This window comes from Ananas comosus, linkage group 21, assembly GCF_001540865.1.
Source record: "Ananas comosus cultivar F153 linkage group 21, ASM154086v1, whole genome shotgun sequence".
Classification (NCBI taxonomy): domain Eukaryota; kingdom Viridiplantae; phylum Streptophyta; class Magnoliopsida; order Poales; family Bromeliaceae; genus Ananas; species Ananas comosus.
The window spans coordinates 3,777,080-3,798,040 of NC_033641.1; the positions used below are offsets into that span (position 1 = coordinate 3,777,080).

Genomic DNA, 20,961 nt, shown 5'->3' on the forward strand with positions numbered 1-20,961 from the left:
ATTGGCCCAACAATATTATTCTATATATAGTATTTTATTTATACATATATATTTATTTATTATATAATCGGATCCAAGGAATTCGAAGTGATTTGAAACCCTCTTTTTTTGTGTGTGTGTTTTGTGGGCTTAACAACCAATTATACAAGAAGTATTTATTTATTTATTTATAAATATATATTGATTAATTATATATATTATTTTATTTTTATAATATAAATATATTATTATATAATAATTTATTATATAACTTACTATTTATTTTTATAATTATTTATTTATATTCTATAGTACTTTTATTTATATATATATAATTTTATTTCTAAATATATATTTAGTTAATATATATAGTATTATATTTTTATAATATGGATATATTATTATATAATAATTTATTATATAATATACTACTTTATAGAGGATTTTAAATTTCTGAATAATATTGTAAAATGTGCACTCCCAATAGAGTGTGCCAATAGTATTATTCAAAAATTATAATAGTGGAAACTGAAAAAATTCATGTTAGAAACGAAAGGTACAGCTTTATTCAAAATAAAAATGATTTTTCTTAAAATATGCTATATCAGTTTGTGCCAGTGTTAAATCCTACTTCCAAACCAAATCAAAACCAAATAAAATAAATTGGTTCAATCTATATGCTACCTACGAAATCGAGTTTATTGTCGTTTGGTCCTCAGTTTGCATCCAAACTCGAACGCACCAACTTTTTTCCCCTTTTCCCCCTCTTTTTTAATTCTTTTTGTTTTGTTCAGAATAATCTTAGATCACATTCAAAAAATAAAAAATTTAATTTGAAATTTAAAATTTAATTTTTAAATTAAAAATTAAATTTTAAAGCGAATATTCTTTGATATTACTGACTTTACGGTTTATGTGCTATTTACTATATAATTTAAAATTTTTAAAAATTTACATAAATGTTTCACTGCGTAGCGCGGGCCTTCACTAGTAATAATAATAACCGGCGGGGTTTTTGAGTCAGCAATTGAAAGATCGACTCCGCTTGATCTCAGCATTCCCAATCCACGCACGATTAGCCCGCGTTTTGGAACCTTAAAAAGGACCCGCACGTGCGGTTATTATTATTTTATTCTTGGGGTGGCCTGTTGGGAAGATGAGCCACAAGGGGGGCGGCCCGTCTTCATTCAAGCCCAGTCCGATTACTGGGCTGCACCTAAGTTTAGGGCCTATCGAGGCCCATCCATGCAACAGGCCCAATCTGGAGCAACAGGCTGCATGATAGTCTCATTAGAACTGCAATCGGACCACCCCAACAAATATGCCAGCGTACGGACCTAGGCCACTCATGGCCCCAGCCCGCATGCAGGCCCGCCTGCGGGCTCAACCCACCAGCCCTCTAATACAGATTTAAAAATAAAAAGAAGAGAGATATTTTTTTTTAGGCATGTCTTTTATCTATATACTTCTTCAAGTAAATTGCATATTATCAATTAACGTGTGATGTGAATTTATTCTTAATCAATTTGATATATTATTTTAATCTGCATTGGAAAAGATGATTATTAATCTTTTTCAAAGGCAAAATTTTCGATTTGAAGATGCAGTGAGAAACTTTATCATCAGATTGGATTGAGAATAAAATTATGTATATTTGTGCCTAATTTAAAATTATGTGCATTATTATAGTGATATATGGCTTCAAAAAGTTTTTTCATCCAAATTTGTTAAATCAAGATAGGCATGATGGAATGAATTATGATATGTGGCATAGGAAAATTTAATATCTCCTTAATGAGAAAGGAGTACTTAGTCATTTAACCAATAGTATGGTTCGGCCTGAAGAAAGCACGACGGCTCAGTACCGTCGTAATTTGGAAGCCTATAATGAGTAGCTTGAGAAAGATCGATGTGCACGCTATACGATGTTGAGCTGTATGCACATGACTTGATCAAGGAATTTGAGAATTATGAGACTGCTAAAAATATGTAGGAGCAACTCAAAGTGAAATATGATAGCACATTGACCATAAAGCTTCATGCCTTGAATCTCAAATTCGATCAATATATGCTAAACCCGAAGCATTCTATGGTAGAATACTTAAGGGTGATGTCTGCTATGATAAAAGAACATAAAGCAGCTACTTGCGAGCTCACTAATGAACAACTGGTTCAATCAGCTATAAGGTCCTAACCGGATTCATCTTGGGATCAAGTCAAGGTTGTGCTAACTCACAATGAGAGTTTAAGACCTTTGGCAATATAGCTGGACATCTTGAGTTGGAAGCGGAGCGCAGAGAGACGAACCATACTAATGCACTCGTTGCCCACGATGGATAGCGCAGAGGCAAGTGCCTAAGCGCAAACACCAAAATAGAGAAAATAAATATGAAAAGACTGGGAATCGGCGCAAAATGAGGACGGAATAGATAGGCACCATAAAGGCAGACCCAGAAAGAAAAACTTAAATAAAGTGAAATGCTATAACTGTGGAAACATAGGACACTTCGCTCATGATTGCACTAAGCCAAAGAAGATAAATCCCAATCCTGACTCTCTTATTTATGTATATTTGTATATGTTTGTTGCTCACGCTCTCTCTGATTAGATTGTAGACACAGGAACAACAAAACATGTAACAAGAGATCGAGCAGGATACGTAGATTATCATCGAGTGTCTGCTGGCAGCCATTATGTCACGATGGGAAACGGCACCGAGGAAGAAGTCCTTGGCATTAGCGCATACCAACTTACATTGCGCATGGTCGTTATTTGATATTACATGATGTGCTGTATGCACTAAATATCCGATGTAATCTACTGTCAGTTTTAACGTTACTTAGATTAGGTTTTTCTTTTCAACGTTATTTGGGCAAGAACTTTTATGGTTATGGTTGTTTAAAGAATAATTTCTTTGTCTTAGATTTGGACTTGGATTTTATTAATAATAATAATTCTGCTTTATTAGTTTCTTCTGATATTATGTCTGATTCTATCAAATGGCATGCGAGATTGGATCACATTGGACAAGAAAGAATGGCTAGACTAACTAGAGAAGGCCTGTTAGGGTCACTAGCTAAGCTTATCCTACCTCCTTGTGAACCATGTTTAGCAGGAAAGGCCTGCAGAAAGCCTTTTGGTAAGGCACGTAAGGCATCTCATCCATTGGAACTAGTTCATTCTGACATATACGAACCTATGAATGTGAGAGCATGTCCTATTTCCTCACTTTCATTGATGACTACTCCCGTTATAGTTCAGTATATCTGTTGTCTCACCGTTCAGAAGCTTTAGATTATTTTAAACGCTTCTTAGTGGAAGTTGAGAACCAAACAAAAAGAACTCTAAAAATTCTAAGTACTGATAGAGTACGAGAGTATTTATCAGACCAGTGCAGAAAACTATGTGAGGAAAAGGAGATACGCAGACAATTAACTATTCCTGGCACTCCACAACAAAATGGTATTGTAGAGCAGAAGAATATGACACTTTTGGATATGGTTAGGTCAATGATGGCGCAAGCCAATTTCCCAATTAGATTGAGGTAATGCGCTGTTGACTGCTGCCTATACTTAACTGAGCGCCCTCTAAGTCAGTTCCTTCAACTCCCTATGAGTTATGGCATGGTGTAAAACCAAATTTGGAAGGCTTACACCGATAGGGATCAGCAGGATATGTGCATAATACTTCTCATAAATATGGGAAGTTAGACCTAGAGCAAATAAACAATTTTTTATTAGATAATTCTGATTGCTCGAAAGACTATGTGATGTATGGCAAGCATCTTGATAGATGAATGACTGAGATAGAGTCCAGAAATGTGGATTTTCTTGAGCATGATTTTCCAGACAATGGTGAGATTGAAAAGGATCTTGCACTATATGAGATGCAAGAACCTAACAGGGATGCACCATTGTTAGGCGAGACTGAGGCACTGAGGCCACATGAAGATATAGCCCAAAACAGTGGGAGTGATCCTATAGTCAGTGGGAGTGTGCCAATTGATCATGGCTCACAAAGTCCATTATTGCGAAAAAATAAACGTGGAGGTGTTCCACATCGTCGATTTAAGATTGAAGGGGAATCTTTCATATGTGCTTCTACGAATGTTAATGAGCTAGCTTCTTATGTAGAAGCTATGAGTTCACCAGTTTGTAAGAAATGGCTAGCTGCTATGAAAAATGAGATGAGTTCTGGCTAAGAACAATGTGTGGAAGTTAGTTGATCTTCCGCCTGGATGTAAAGCTATTGAAAATAAATGAATTTTTAAAATAAAACGGAAGGTGGATGGATCAATTGACAAATATAAAGCCCGACTAGTAGCGAAAGAATACACCCAAAAAGAGGGAGTAGACTATGGAGAGACATTCTCCCCAAAGGTGAGATTTGTCTAAATTCGCCTGATTCTGTTTATCGTCGCACATTTAGATTTGGAATTGTTCCAAATGGATGCAAAAACCGCATTTCTAAACGAAGAACTAGACGAGGAGATTTATATGAATCAACCTCCTGGTTTCATAGCCGAAGGACAAGAGCGCAAATTGTGCTGCTTGAAACGTTTTATTTACGACTTGAAACAATCATCTAGGCAATGGTATCAACATTTTCATAGAGCAATTATTTCAATAGGCTTTGTGATGATCGAAGAAAATCATTGCGTGTATGTTAAAAGGGAAGAAAAAAGTTTTCTTATCCTTTCACTATATGTGGACGATATCTTGTCAGCCGGAAATAGTATGGAGTTAATTATCACCACACAGAAGTGATTGTCTTCTACTTTTGAGATGACGAATATGGGACAAGTGGATTATGTATTGGGAGTCAAGATCCATAGGGATCGATTTCGAAATTCTTAAGTTTGTCTCAATAGTAAGCTTAAGGATGTGAACCGCCTTGTAGATATCCGGCCGAAGCCCTCGCTTGAACCAATCGGCTCGATCCTTGTTGTCCCGCACCACATCGAGGACACAATCAATGATATGCGAGAACTCCCGCTCATACTCCCCTACCGAGCGGTTTCCTTGTCTCAATTTCCGGAATTGGTCTTGAAGTTTCTTCTTCTCACTATCGGGAAGTAGTTAGTAAACATCAAGCCCCGAAATTCCTCCCACGCCAACGGCGGAAGGTCGGAAGACCGATCCCGCTTGATTCTCTTCTACCATACCTTCGCTGACCACTCCAAGCAATGAGTGACGAGGTGTACTTTGTCTTTCTCCAAAGTATAGAGATCCTCGAAAAGGGTCTCCATCGAGTCAATCCACGACTCAACCATCGATGGCTCGACCTTCTCCCCGTCAAACACCGGTGGATTGAACTTCCGAAACATCACAAGGGCCACACTCTCCGCCTCCAACGCCGCACCGTCAAGATTTGAGGTTCCCAAACCAGTAGCCACCACCGCCGGTGCCAGTCGTGCTACAACCCTACAGCCGCTGTGGCCACACCCTCCGTCGCACCAGGTACAACGGCAGGAGGCGCAGGTCGCTCAACATCTGCCTGAGCCGACGCCTGCTGCGCCACCAACTCCTGCAGCCTTGCAATCTGGTCCTCTTGGCGCTGCATCGCGCCGACCATCATAGCAATTTGTGCTCGTAGTTCCCGCACTTCTTCAGATCCTGACCGCTCGGGCACCTCTGGAGGTGGTGTCGGAAAGGATCTAGTCACGGGGCGTCCCCTTGGTGCCATAAGTTCCTGAAACGCAACAACTTAGTTAGTCATCTTACCCGCGAACTTCTCGCAATTTAAAAACGAGATGACTCAACATTGCAATTAGGCGGAAGCACATAAGCGTACTCATTCTCAACTCTTAGTGTCATGTTGTCTGCCGCCAACATAACCTCCTCAAGTCGAGAACTAATACCACTTGAATCCGTCTCTATCAACAATTAGAGACATACTAACAATTACACCCAATCGAATCAACTTCCGCCACCCGGCATAGGTCCACATCTCACTCACGCACCTTATAGCCTTAGGGTTACCATCCTAGGGTCTCCTTGGTCCATCCTAGACTTCTCTCTTTACTTGCTCTGATACCACTTTATCTGCCACGCCCCACAACCACCTATTTGGTCGGTTTGGGTACGCCGAACAGACACCGAACGGACAGAACTTTCCCTGTTCGCCCAAGGCTTAACAACAAGGATCATGTACATTTAGTTGCCCAGGTAAACATAACAACATATATGAATCTTTGCGAGTATAATACAAGCAAGAACACAAGAGAGAGTACTACCTATTACAATTTCATTCAACCATTTACATCATTGGTTTACATTTTCATCACCAAAATGTATACATTAGGTTTACATGTTCATCTCATGACATATACATACATCCACAAGTAACCTCTCTTAAAATACATCATATCTCTCAAGGTACAAGGTACTCTAATGCAAAAGAGAGGCTACTAACTATGGCCCTATGTCCTTACCACGATCCTCGCTCGGTCCGCTCGAGCTCGACCCTGCAACAAAATGGGATAAGAACTAATAATAGTTCCCAGTGGGTTCGGCGGCCGACTCCGCCGATCTTCCCACTAGGTCTAAGCAGGTATAAGTAGAGATATAATGGAATAATAAGATCTACTAACATAGCAATGAAATCTACTATCATACTACTATGCCTCAATCAATATGACGCAAATAAAGTAACTTTATAGCAATGAAACCAACTATCATGCTACTGTGCTTCAATAACATTATGGATAAAGATGTGAACATAGCTATGAAACCTACGAACATATCACTATGTCCCACATTATGGTATGAATGCAAATCTACTATGCTATTAATGTGCTTTTGTCACCCAATCAACTTGGCTAACCCGGATGTTACGCCCCGACTCACATCTCAAATCTCATAGGTGAGGAGACCCTCCCGCTCGCACACCGAAACCGTCTGCTGGGTAAGTACGTTAACCAATCGTGTGATAACTCCTGAGCTCACTGCTTGGGTGGAGCGACCACGCCAAGCGAGAACAGACTATGTGAGTATGATCCAATCCTCTCAACTTGAGGATACCCTACCAACTAGGGATAACAACAACTCGGGAATCCATCTATCCCAATGTTCATGTTCAAGTGCCACCGCTACACTAGATTTACATGCCACATGTTTACAACTTGGAGAAATCATCTATCCCTATGTTTGTCATGTTATAAGTGTCTCTACCACACTAATTTACATGCCACTCGTTCAATGTCATCACATATAGTTTTACATGCCACTCGTCTTCGTCTATGTCATCACATATATCAAGTTCACCACTTGTTCTCGGCATTATAGGATTCCATGTCAAGACCCAATCCTCGTGCATCCATTAGACTATGTGTCCAACTCACAATGCTCTATCTATCATGGAAGCATGCAAGGAATGGAAATGCAACAATTAATCAAACATCCTATAATGCATAATATCAACATAGGAAATGTATGATCAACACTATAACATAGACATAGAAAGAAGCTCAATTGCTTCGGATAGCACTCCCCACCTCTAAATATTACCAAGGTGCAAGAATCCTAAGCTCGCGATTTTTAGACGTCGCTTTGGCTTTATCTGACGCAAACAAAGCAAAAACGGTCCTTTCCTTCAAGAACTCGCCGCACGCTCGTAGGAACTCCCGTTTGAGTTGCCCACCGTGTCGGTTTTACCTTCAATTAGGTTTTCATATGGTCAATTTAACTATAAACCTCATATCTATGAAAACCCCAATTTCAACCCTAGGGTTCCCATAGCATGAACAACATGAATTTGCATGAGATTCCAAGATCTCTCCTAGGTTTTCTTTCATGTAAGAAGATCAAAACCAAGTGTTCTAGGGTATAAAACCAAACCCTAACAAAGATCTTACAAGAAACCTCACCTTAGCCTATGAACACCACAAGCTCCAGCTCTTCACCTCCAAAAGGCCCAAAATCTCCTTCAAATCTCCTCCAATCTCCACCAATCCACACTTGGGGAAGAGCTCCTAGAGAGAGAGAGGGAGAAAGATGGGGTTGAGGGGGTGTTCTCTGTTGTGAACAAGAAAGGAGGAGGTGTGGGGTTTATATAAGCCTCCATTATTGCATTTAAGCCCTCCAACATTTCTTATTTGCAACAGTTCAAAGTCTGTTGTTCCCAGCACTGGGTATCGTACTCGGGCTCGAGTACCGGTACACCCGGGTTGACAACCAAACCCGAGAGCAGCTGTTCTCGGGTTGCTGCGGGGTACCGGTACCAACCTGCCGTACCGGTACGCAGCCCCACAGTGACCAAACCCGAGAGCAGGCCTCTCGGTTTGCTTGCCTGGTACCAGTACCACTCCTTCAGTATTGGTACGCAGTGCCCAAACTGCAGTTCTGGCAATGCTTAGCTCTATTTCGCGCCGAGCAATGCTACAACTCATTAATCCTATTTAGAACTAAGCTTTAACCCTTCCAACATTGTTGGAGTAGCGTATGGACTATGTCCAACCATCCCTCTCGCCACACTTCGGTCACTTTGACCAAAAGTGGCGCAATACGCTGGGAAGCTAGTATCTCACATCTATTATCAGCTATTTTACATTATAGTGCTTTGTTTTTACACATTTTGCAAGTTAGTACTATGTAATAGGGGATATATGAAACATTGCAATAGAGAAAGGCGGGTAATGAAATAGTATCTTCATCCCCAATTCTCTCTGCTCTCTAGCTTCCCTGCATCTCTTCCTTACTCTCTTCTTGTTCTTTCCCCAATTCCCCAATTCTCTCTACTCCTTACTATTTTCTCTCTAATTTCCCTCATTCTACCAAAATTGAGTCCCCGCTGTCGTCCGCGTCTCAGAGAATTCTCATCCTAAACAGGTTGCGGCGAGTCTGGATATTACATTTTGCTGTACATTCCTGCTTCATTATTACTTGCTAATTACTGTTATCATTTATTTGATTTGGTGGATATAGGCTTATAATTCTCTGCTAACTGCACCTACTGAGAAATTTTATCTATTTCTCACTCCCTCCAATTTTGTTAATTATTTTCTCTCATTTTCTTTGCATTGCCTTTCATTTCTCTCCTTTTCTCTCCATCCAAAGGGAGCATAAAAGAACTATAGTTTAATATTAGGGATAAAATTTATCTATTTCTCACTCCCTCCAATATTTTTAATTATTTTCTCTCATTTTCTTTGCATTGCCTTTCATTTCTCTCCTTTTTTCTCCATCCAAAGAGAGCGTAAAAGAACTATAGCTTAATATTAGGGATAATTTCACAGATGCCCTTCTAGAGACTATTAATTTCACCAATATCCTTCTAAAATTAATAATAGCACGAATGCCCCCCAATATGTCAAAATTTATCATAAATGCCCTCCACTAGTTAAGGTCCGTTAAAGCCCGTCTGAAATGGAGTTAAATTTTCAAAATACCATTTTTTATCCTTTATCTGTTAATATTTAATATATTAAATATTAAAATAAATTATTAATATATATTAATTATTAAAAAAATATAGAAAAAATGTATTTTATATATAGTATGTTTTTATATGATTTTGGTTTTGTTTTTGGCTTCAAGCTTCGGTTCAAGTTCGGTTTGGATATAGACCAAAACTATAACTGAAATCTATTACTATATACTAAAGTAGAACCCTTAATGAACCCTATGTGAGAAGTTGACACGTAGCGCTCTATATGTTTGCCACGTGTCAAGCTCAAATATAGATTTTTTATTTTAGAAAAAAAAATAGATTTTTTAAGAAAATAATATCTTAATATCTTTTACTAAATTATTAAAAATCACCTGTAATGAAAGAAATTTTATTTCAAAGTCATCTATAATTATGTTGAGATATTTAATAAATTTACGGATATTACGTTGCGAAAGAATTGGCAGTTACAGAAATTACGCATGAGAAGGAAAATATTTATTTTTATTCGGGAATAAATTACTACTTAGTTAATTATTTGAAATTATTAGTTGAAAATTACTGGACATAAAAATATTAGTAAAAAATGATAGAGACAATTTCCTAATGTGGCTTTCTATATGTTTTCCACATGTCATCATATCTATTCTATTTGCTATATTATTAAATTCAAATAATAGGTGGATTAATGAGATATTTGAGAAATTTACGGATATTACGTTATGAAATAATTGACTGGTGCGGATATTACGCGTGAGAAGGAAAATATTTGAGAAACGCGTAGATAGAAAATAGGATATAAATGCGAGGGTAATATTGTCATAAAAATTAACAGATATTTTTATTTTCAATCATTAGATAAGATCTAATGGCAAAAAATTAATATCTTTTACTATATTATTAAAAATCACCTATAATAAGGGATTTTATTTAAAAGTAATCTTAATTATGTTGAGATATTTTTATCGGATATTATGTGGCAAAAAATTGGCCGTGTAGATGTTACGCTGAGATGAAAAATATTTATCTTTATTTGAAAATAAATTATTACTTAGTTAATTATTTGAAATGATTGGTTGAAATTTCTGGATATAAAATATTAGTAAAAAGGATAGAGACATTTTGGAAAGAGAAAAAATTCAAACTCACGTTTTAAAAAAATTAATTCTTTTTATATTAAAAATCACATATATATAGTAAAGGAAATTTTATTTCAAAGTCACCTTAGTTGAAATATTTGAGAAATTTAACGGATATTATGTTGCGAAAGAATTGGCGGTGCGAATATTACGTGTGATGAAGGAAAGTATTTATCTTTATTTGGAATAAATTATTATACCTAGTTAATTATTTGAAAATGATTGGTTGAAAATTTCTGGACATAAAAATATTAGTAAAAAAGATAGAGACATTTTTGGAAAGAGGAAAAAAATTTAAAACTCACACTGTAATTTTCTTCGCTCTTTAAATATTGATGCTTTAAAATAGAACATATTATTCCTACTATCACTTCTGTAATTTTCATTTCGTAATTTTTTTCTCTACTGTCACTCCTGTAACTTTCCATCTTCATGCAATCAAAATTTTTTTCTTATATTTTCTTGAAATCAACATCTATATATTTTTAAATCTTAAAAGTGACAGTGAGGAACATAATTATATGTGTGCTTACTCTAATTTGTGTCAATATGAAAGTTTAGTTGATCTCATTATATGCTTAAATATTAATTGTCATTTGTAATTTTTCATATTAATTTTAGTTATCATTTTATTTCGCACATCAATATGTAATGTAAATTATTTTGCACACCAATTTATAGATAATAGAGCATGATTGAATTTTGCATTTTAGTTGAATATTTACTTTGGTCCAAATTTTTTTTCCTCTAGCTTGTGTATTAATATGTACTATAATTAATTGATAGTAATATTTTTTAATATTTTTTTATTTGTTAAAAAAAATAAAATTAATTAGAAAATTTTTTTGTTATCATCACATAATAATTTTTATTATTCTATATTATTATATTAGCCGTGCATCGCATGGGTGAAAATCTAGTTGAATATAATGGGACATCATATTTTTAACCTATAACTAAAACTATCCCTACTCAACATCAATTAACTCACCCCATTCAAAATCGAGTTAAGATAAAATTGCATAATTATATCAATTCACATTCCTAATTAGTAATAGTAATTTTAAAATAAATGATAGATTTAATTATTATTCTCTTTAATCAAAATAAATCACATAACTATATGCATGCATTTTTTTCGTGGATAAAAAAAAAAAAAAAGAGAGTATTGTTCAAAAGCTAAAATATATTATATTTCAGTTTTTTAATGCATTTAATGTTGATAAAATTATTGAGAATAATTTTGGTTAAAAAATTTTTTAAGCTCCCAAGATTAAAGAAAGATCGGAAAAATTCTCAACTTTTAGTTTATTTAAATCTTAAATTTTTATACATACTTATTTATTTGCTAAAAAAAATAAATAGAGCCACTAGATTTGGCGAAATAATCAAAAAAAAACTTGATAAAAATTCTCATTTTTCATACACTAAAATTAATTAATTTTTTAAAAAACTAAAAGTTAATGGGTGTCAACTAAAAGAATAAAAGTTGAGGGATCCGTTTCAAAACGGCATATAGTTGAGGGGGTCTCCATAAATATTTACTTAAGGGATAGTTAAAGGTAAATAGGTGTTAAAGCCCATATGTAACCATTTAATAAATATGGAAAATTTAACAACACTAATGGTAGGCGTATTGATAATAATATTCTGTGTTTACAGGGGCATATATGATATTTAAACTTTATAGGAGTATATATGATATTTTAGACTTTGATAGGGGTATCTATGAAATTGCCCCTTAATATTATATATAAATATGAATAGGATTAGATTGATTATGTTATGGTGGGGGTATTGATAATAATATTCTGTGTTTACAGGGGCATATATGATATTTAAACTTTATAGGGGTATATATGATATTTTAGACTTTGATAGGGGTATCTCTGAAATTGCCCCTCAATATTATATATAAATATGAATAGGATTAGATTGTTTACGTTTGGGGTTCGCTCGAATTCTTTTTCTCTTTGTTTATTTAAATTGCTTAGCACGCTGTTTGATATCTAGCATTCGTCTGTAGAGATTTTGTTCGCCGCTAGATGCAAAGTGTCAGTTGGCGTATTCCTGCAAAATGCTTCCGGGTTGATGGTTAAGAAGATTCGGGTTGTTTTAGCTTGGTTTTCGGAGGACGTTTTCCAGAATTTGAACCGAACTGATTTATAGTGATAAACCAAGCGTAGTAAACTTCAAATAATTCTTACAATTCCTTTCGGCTCAGTTGCTTGCAATTAAAACTCTGCCTAGGCCGCCAATATGTATCAAATTCTTACAGGGATGAACTAGTCAGTCTTATTATTACTTGTGGTCTGACTACTGAAGCGTCGGATCTGAAACACAACAACTTTCGGCACTATTCATCTCTCTTCCAGAAATTAAGTCAAGAACGTCTATCTACTGAGTATCACAGCGGATAAAGACTAAATGAATTAACGGTGCTTATCAGACTTACATAGTCCAGCCAGATAAAAGTTGGAGCAGTTGCTCCTTCTCGATCTACAACGAACAAAATGTAAAAATTTGCCTACAGCATAACAAAAAGTGCAACCTATTTGACATTTCCTCTAACCGCTTATTTCCTCTTGATGATGGTAACGCGAATTAGTAGCATTGGCTGAAGCAGAAAAATAACCCCTTCGACTTGCCTTCGATGTCGCCCTTGGGTGTGTCGCCCATTCCGTCTCGAACGGCCATCAGCGAGCTTGTTCCAGGAGATTCAGGTGGTAGGATTGCATTCTCGGAACTAAACACACGAGGAGGGGCCACAGGTTCAGGTGGGGAGAGAGCGGAGAGGTAATGTAGAAGCATCTGCACAATCTGGCTAAAGTTGGGGCGCGAATTCGGGTCCTCATTCCAGCAAGAGGTTAAGATCAGCGCCAGTTCCTCGGGAAGGTTGTCTGCAGTCGGCCTGATGTTCTGGAGACACAAGAGTTTGGAGCTTCAATAGGGAAAGATAACAACACTGATCATATTTGATAGAATCCTTTTAAAGTCGGTAGTCGACAGGTTTTACCTTGAAAGCAGCAGCGTAGGCGGCTTGCAGGTTTGACATGCCTTCGAAAGGAAGCCGATTATGCAACAGCTCCCACAACACTATTGCGAAGCTGTATACATCAACTTTGTGATTGTAGTGCTTCTTTTCTCCGTGCCTCAATGTAACAGTGCTATATAACTTCAAGAAAGGTTCCAAGATTAGATTATACAAAAACTCAAAAGTAAGAATTAATCATTCAGAAGGTTAGTAATAGAGTGATTCACACAGTAAAACACCAAAACAAATGCAGTAGGAGACACCTCAGGAGCCATCCAACGGTATGTTCCTGTTTCGGCAGTCATCATCTCTGTCAATGTCTCTTCTCTCGCCAAACCAAGGTCTACAAGTTTCACTGTTCTCTGGTCCGCGGTCAACAGCAAGTTCTCTGGATCAAAGAACCAAATAGATCACATTCAGAAGCAACAAAAAGTTCATAATAGACAAAATACATCTCAATAACGAAACGCCTCATGGAAGAACCCAAATTGTCCATCATTCGACTTACAGAACTCGCTAAATTTCCTAGTTCGGAGACCCTGAATGACCTACGAATAACAAAAAGTCTAATTAACTGTTAAAAGATTTGGGACAGGCTGAATTAACTGTGTTAGTACATAGATTACAAGCTATGTACTAACCTACAATTACTTCCATTTGTAACTGTGTTACTTATGTAAGATAAAGATGTCATATTGGAATAGGTGCTTCAGTTCTGTTTATTGGTTTATATGAATGACCTACGAATGACATACTCTTTGCTAGATCCTTCATCGAACCAAAACAGAAATGTAGGGTGCAAAACTTACACTCTAGTGAGAAAAACGTCTTCACAATGAAAAGCACCAAGCATTGATCTCTTAAAAACTAAGAAATTAATCCAAGCCATTGCCTAGAACTGAGAAATCAAAGAACTTATAGTTCACATATTAGAAAGATTAACTGGAGTTCAGGATTTGGTCATATTAGAAAATTTTGGTGAAAAGAATTGATAGGAACTTCTTACAACTCAGTAAGTTCTATCCAATGGCATGTATAGACTTCTTACTGATATAAACACCCTTATTCTCATACAGAAGTTTTCCGATTTTGGCACTGACATAAATTTACCGCACACAATGGGTTCATGCGCCATAAGATAATGTGATGTATTGAATAAGCATCAAGATCTACATTGTATTTAAATATAATAAAAGATTACATAAAAACAGAATAAAAGATTACATTATATTTAAATATATAACTCAAACGTAATATAAATTAATTAATAGTATAATAGAAATAAGATCTTAATGGCTCTTAGGTGTAGATAACTCAACAACCTTCATGAAGTAATGATAGAAGTCAATTACATACACTTGAGTACAAATTCAAGTGTACAAATTATAGAGACAACCCAAGTATGAAATTTCAGGTTTTAGTACCAAGTAACTTTGATGCGAGCACAAACCAGGACAAAACTCAAGTTTCAGGGAACAGTTCAGTTCAGGGCAATTAAGTCAGAAGCAATTTTTCAAACAAACAAATAACACCTTACCTAGCCTAAAGTGAATAACAAATGTTTCTTTAGGGAGATACAATCACAAACAAATCACGCCAGATGTCAGCATCTAGTACAACAAACTGATACAGGTACCAAAGGCACTATTTTAATACTAAATTTAGACACTGTCCAGCGCAGATCACATGCAACTTAACAAGTGAGATCAAGATAAACTCTGGATTATGCTCGAGATGTAACATATGTATATTATGGAAAATTAATTTTGTACTTATCCTATTAGCAAGGTTAGACTGCCGGCACGTAACAATGCAAAGAATATGGACAAGAAAAAAACTCTTGCATCTTAGTTTTATTCCACCATATAAAGAGGCATGCTTAGTCACAACGAGAAAGTAAGAAAAGACACCATATAAAGAGGAAAGCCACATCATGATGAGAAACGTGAGAAACGAAAGTGTGCCGCATCACATGATTTAAGGAATCCCTTCGAACACCAAAATTAAGGACCTTACATTGTTTTTATTGCAGAGATATATATAATAAAAACATCCTAACAAACCTATGGTACCAAAAACATATCATTCTCACATATGCTAATCTCCAAAAGAATAGGACTAGAAAACTTCCTACTTTTTGACAGCACATTAAAATATAACTAGTTTATTTGAAGATAACTACAAAAAGTTGGCAAACAACTACTCTCGAAGGAAGAAGACCTGCCCGCTCTTCTTTTGCTTATTAACTTTTTCCCTCTAGAAATGCCACGGAAGACTGCTGCATTACACTCCAGATAAAAAGAAAAAATGCAAGAAAGATAAAGATTATCTGCTGATGAGTAACCAAGAAAGAAAATGGGAGACTTCAAAAGAGGATTAGTTTGATTTTTTTAACAATGGTTGAGAATATTGATGACTTAAAAAGGAAAGTAACTCAAAAGAAAACTAGGACAGAGAACAACTTTAGGCGATAAACAGAAATGTGCAATGTGCAGAGTAAAAAGATGAAACTAGCTTTAAAATGAAATGAGTAGCAGATGTATATGATGAGCTCAATAGCCATAAAGCATTAATAATATACCTATTGAAGATTTCATTACATGTAATGCAAGAATTACTCTTCCTTCTAGGGAAATGTGTTTTACTATCTAAGGTGCCCGCTCTGTATATGAATAACCATTTTGGTTGCAGTCCAATCAAAACTCAAGTACTCTATGATTGACAACAATCAAAAACGGCAAATTTTTTCAGGAACTGAAACACGGTCCTTCTGCAAGGTGATAGTTAATGTATCAAACTGGAGTTTACTTTATATTTTCTGAGAAACCTATAATAAGTCAGAACTACCTCGGTCTAATTTTCAGTCTAGGCCAAAGATTAATCTACGATCTATAAACAAAATACTAGGTAATAACTTTTTCCAAATGTGAAAACTGAAAACAGAGTGGAAAACTTATAGCAACTACTACTAAAACTTACCATTCAGAGAGAATATCATAAGGCAGCTGAACAAAATCAATGCTCTTATAGACCTCAACGGCTCAACCCAACGCATCTTATTCCTTTAGTGTGATAGAAAACAATCTATACTAGATGTACAAATGAAAATGAGAGAGATGGGATCATCTGACCAGATCCCTTATTTGAAAACAAAAGAAATAGTCAAATATAGAAGGATTATTTATAATTATGAGTTATCCACTTGAAAATTTTTCAAATACTTGGCAAGGTACTTGTCTAATCCTGATCATATTACATTCCAGCAATAAATCCCATCTCTGAAATTGTCCATGTGCAACTTGTTGCTTTTGGATCAATCTACAAACCGATTAGCTCTCATGTTGGCTCTGTGTTATTGAGTGGACTTTCAGTACGAGCTGCCTTCATGGAATTCCATTACCGGTAGCGTTAGCAATTTCAGGATTTGAAAGTGAGTTTTGGCTTAAAAGCAACATATGGCCGGTTTGGATGTCAGAACAAGTTATCCAATGCCAACTCGTGTGCTATGGAAACTTTTATCGTGGTTGCAACCTACAAGTTTGCCTTTAGTCCATTGCAAAGTCTAGCAAAATAATGCATTCCACCAACAAGACGATGTATTTCATTTTAAGAGAATAACTGAGAGATCGCATCTACTATGCCATTGGAGACTTTCAATCGTACTCCACATCTGCCAATTACCACAGTGCCCTCAAGAAAACAAAAGAGATTTGCCAAGCAAGATGCTCATGCAGCCAAACAGGCCCATAGAGTATTCCAAACATTTAATGCATGCTACTAGGTTCGGCTTCTGAAACAAATCCCAGCGGTAGAAGAAAATACTACATATTTGATAAAGTCAAGGGCGTAGTCTACTGAATCCAGTAACAATAAGAAACACAGAATAAAGCCGGGTAAGCCTGAAACGCGAAAGATGTAATGTGTAGAGGGAGTTAGTTACCTGGCTTTAGATCCCGATGAATGATTCCATGCGAATGGAGGCACTCCATGGCCCGAGCTATGTCCAGAGCGAATCCGACAGCAACACGAGGTTCCAAGCTCCGCGGCCTCAAGTTGAGCAAGTACTTGCGCAGCGATCCCCCCAGCAGAAGCTCGGTGACCACCACCATCACCGGCTCCTTACATGCCCCTACGAACTGCACGCGCGCACGCAACTATTGATCTCAGATCCAACCAGCAGAACAACCAATAATATAGTACATAAATAATAAATAACAACAACAACAACAATAATAATAATAATTCGGAGAACTGACCTTGACAAGGTTCTTGTGTTGGACCCTGGAGAGCATGCTCACCTCCCTCACGAACCTCCCCTCGCGCTTCGCCACCTCCTCGGGGGTGTCTCCCCTGTGGACAATCTTGATAGCAACATTTTGATTCTTATACCTGCCGAACATGCCATTCAAAACAACAACAAGAAGCAATTTCAATAAAAAGATGAATACAATCATCCCAAGAGTCCGAATTAAAGAAGCAGACGACGAAAGAAGAGGGGGGGAGCGAGGAGGGGAACCCACTTGCCCTCATAGACCTTGGCGTGGGCGCCCTCCCCGATCCTGGGGCCGACGAACAGCAGCTTGGGATCGATGAGCCACTTGTGATCGATGCGGAAATCGTCGCCGACGAAGAACCCGTTCCCAGATTCCATCTCTACAGAGCCGAAGATGATCTAACATCTATCGGACCTGTGACCTCTCTATCTATCTTTCTATCTATCTCTATCTATCTATCTATGTACTGAATCCCGAAAACATAAAACCCCACACACGAGAAGAAGAGGCCGGAAGAGAGGGGAGGGGAGGGGAAGGGGGTCCTAATTCATGCTCTTCGCCTCCAATTCGCTACTCCACCGAATCCCCCGCCCACTGCCTTGCCGATCAGATGCGTCTCATCACGATCTCCATCGACAAGACCCCCGAGATGCTACTGGAAGAGGCAAACCCCTCTCTCTCTCTCTCTAAGTAATAGAGGAGGAAGTAGGAAGTGAGAGAAGGACACGAAGATGGAGATGGGGATGGGGAGGAAGGGAGAGGGGTCCCAAGAGAGAGTGGAAGAAGATTGACTTGGTTTTTTTGAGGCGACGACTGATGAGGAGGGTGCTCTTTGCGGCAGTAGAAAATCCACCAACCCTGCCTCCATCATCTCATCACATTTATTCTTTTTTTTTTTTTTTTTACTTGTGTAAACAAATTTTCTAATCTGTGCAGAAAAATTGCACTATCGGTCCCTCGACTTTAACTGAAGTTTATTTTTGTATTCAAAGTTTTAAATTCTACTTTAGGTAAATTACACTTTTGGTTCTCAAACTATAAATCGGTTGACACTTTGATCCTTATATTTTAATTTATTATAATTTCTAGCTAGAACTTTCTGAATTGTTGCAATCAAATCTAACAATCTAATTTAATTAGTTAAATATTAATAAATTGTTGATGTATAAGTAATATGAAAGTATTTATTGTGATTGATAGTACGACTATAATTAAGATGTTGTTTCACTTTTATATTAATAATTTATCAATATTCAGTCAAGTAAATTAGATCGTGGGATTTGATTGTAAAAATTTATAAAGTTCTAATAAAAAAATTATGATAATAAACTTAAGTTTGAGAATCTAAGTATCAAAACTCTTAGAGTTTGAGGACCAAAAGTGAAATTTATCCCTTATTTTGAGAGAGAAATATAGCATGCTACGAGTTAAGTTCATTTTTTTTAAAAAAATGAACTTAACTCGTAATGTGAAACAACTATAGGCTTCAAATTTAGGAGTGAGGCTACTATGCTATCGGAAGCATGGAGCCTTTCGTGCTTCCAGCTCGTTTTCGATATTGCGACTTTCGAATCGTCGATCGGCTCCTTTGAAGTACCTAAAAAATAAATTTTATAATTTTACGATATCATTTGCCTAGTGAACGAAGGGGCTTAAAATCAACGGCTGAAAATAAAAATCTTACAAAATGTAATAATATGACATTAAAATTTTAAATCAAAGATATTGATCTTGTTTTATATAGTATAAAGAATTTTCTATCAAAATTTCACGTGATTTGAATATTTCTACACCGTTAAACTTACAAACGGCTCATTACGGCCATTAAAATTTCTTGATTTTGAGCCCATTCGATCACTAGGCAAATGATATCGTAAAATCATAAAATTTATTTTCTAGGTACTTCAAATACTCTAGATCAAGTTTAACGGAGCCGATCGACGATTCGAAAGTCGCAACATCGAAAACGAGCTGGACGCACGGAAGGCTCCGTGCTTCCGATAGCATAATAGCCTCACTCCAAATTTAGAATCTCGGATGTCAATAACCAAGCTCTTTAATATTTGCGCTAAAAACGGTCAATAAATTTACCCTTTGACATTCAAAATATGAGTTTTCAATAGTATTCTCTTTTACTATCCATGTTTGCTTGCAACTAACTTATTTGTATGCTTGTAGTTTACTTTCTGAATTTATCAATAAACCTTCCTTCTCCTGCATCAGTCTAACATTTCATTCCTAAATAGAAAAAAATTATAGCGGAATGATTGAAATATAAAATAGAGCAAAAGACCAATAAATTCACTGTATAGGAGTACTACAAATGCACAAGAGGTCGGCGATAAGTCCCCTTTAAATGGTAAATATACAAAAATCATAAAGTGAAGCAATATTAAGAGCTTAGGGTTTGTAATGTTGGACTTAATTTAAGGACCAAAGTGAAATTGATTGCAATGTCACGCCCCGGGGTCCCTTTTTAGTTTAAAGCATAGCGGAAAAGCGTCTGAATTTTTTTTTTTTTAAAAACCTGACCCCAGGGTATGCCAGATCCGCCACAAATACAGGAGATCCACCGTTCACATGGACAGAGTCTTCCCTGTATTTGCACGGCGTCGCACAAGTACAAGAGTTCAAACATGATACAACCACAACCAGATGAACATACAAATAACCACAGTTATGTATATTCATACACCATTCACCACAGATTCATATTTTTCCATTCAATATTTAAACATAAATTCACATCTATCAGTTAAAATGTTTCCAATTACAGAAACAAGTTTTGAAATACTAAGATACAAAATCACAGAAAACCCTTTGAAAACTGTTCCCTACACGGGAACTTTTATCTTTTAAAACGCTACCACGAGAGGTAGAAAACCATTTTTATTTCAAGAAAACACAAATCCTTTATTACATTCCAAAACCAACTGAAAACTAAGATATTCAGATAATAACACAAAACTGAACCATGTAAACCGACTAAGCTATATATATCCACAGAAATAAAAAGGGTAATAGCTAAATCGAAATAACCTGGGTCGGAAGCTCTATCGACCGCTACACACGTACCTCACGTCTCGTCCCACTAAACATCGCCCGCGATACCTGAAAAATGGTGGGGGAGGTGAGAACATGTAAACAT

The 20,961-nt window shown here is 36.5% G+C and overlaps 1 protein-coding gene across 1 annotated transcript; it reads right to left on the bottom strand.

Annotated features, from left to right (window-relative positions):
* LOC109726606 (serine/threonine-protein kinase HT1-like) lies at window positions 12,884–18,641 on the bottom strand. Its single transcript, XM_020256314.1, has 6 exons — window positions 18,060–18,641; window positions 17,796–17,928; window positions 17,480–17,675; window positions 13,803–13,927; window positions 13,522–13,680; window positions 12,884–13,424 (listed from the first exon to the last, which is right to left on the bottom strand). Exons 1-6 carry the CDS (start codon window positions 18,188–18,190, stop codon window positions 13,110–13,112), a joined length of 1,059 nt encoding a protein of 352 aa, XP_020111903.1. The 5' UTR covers window positions 18,191–18,641; the 3' UTR covers window positions 12,884–13,109.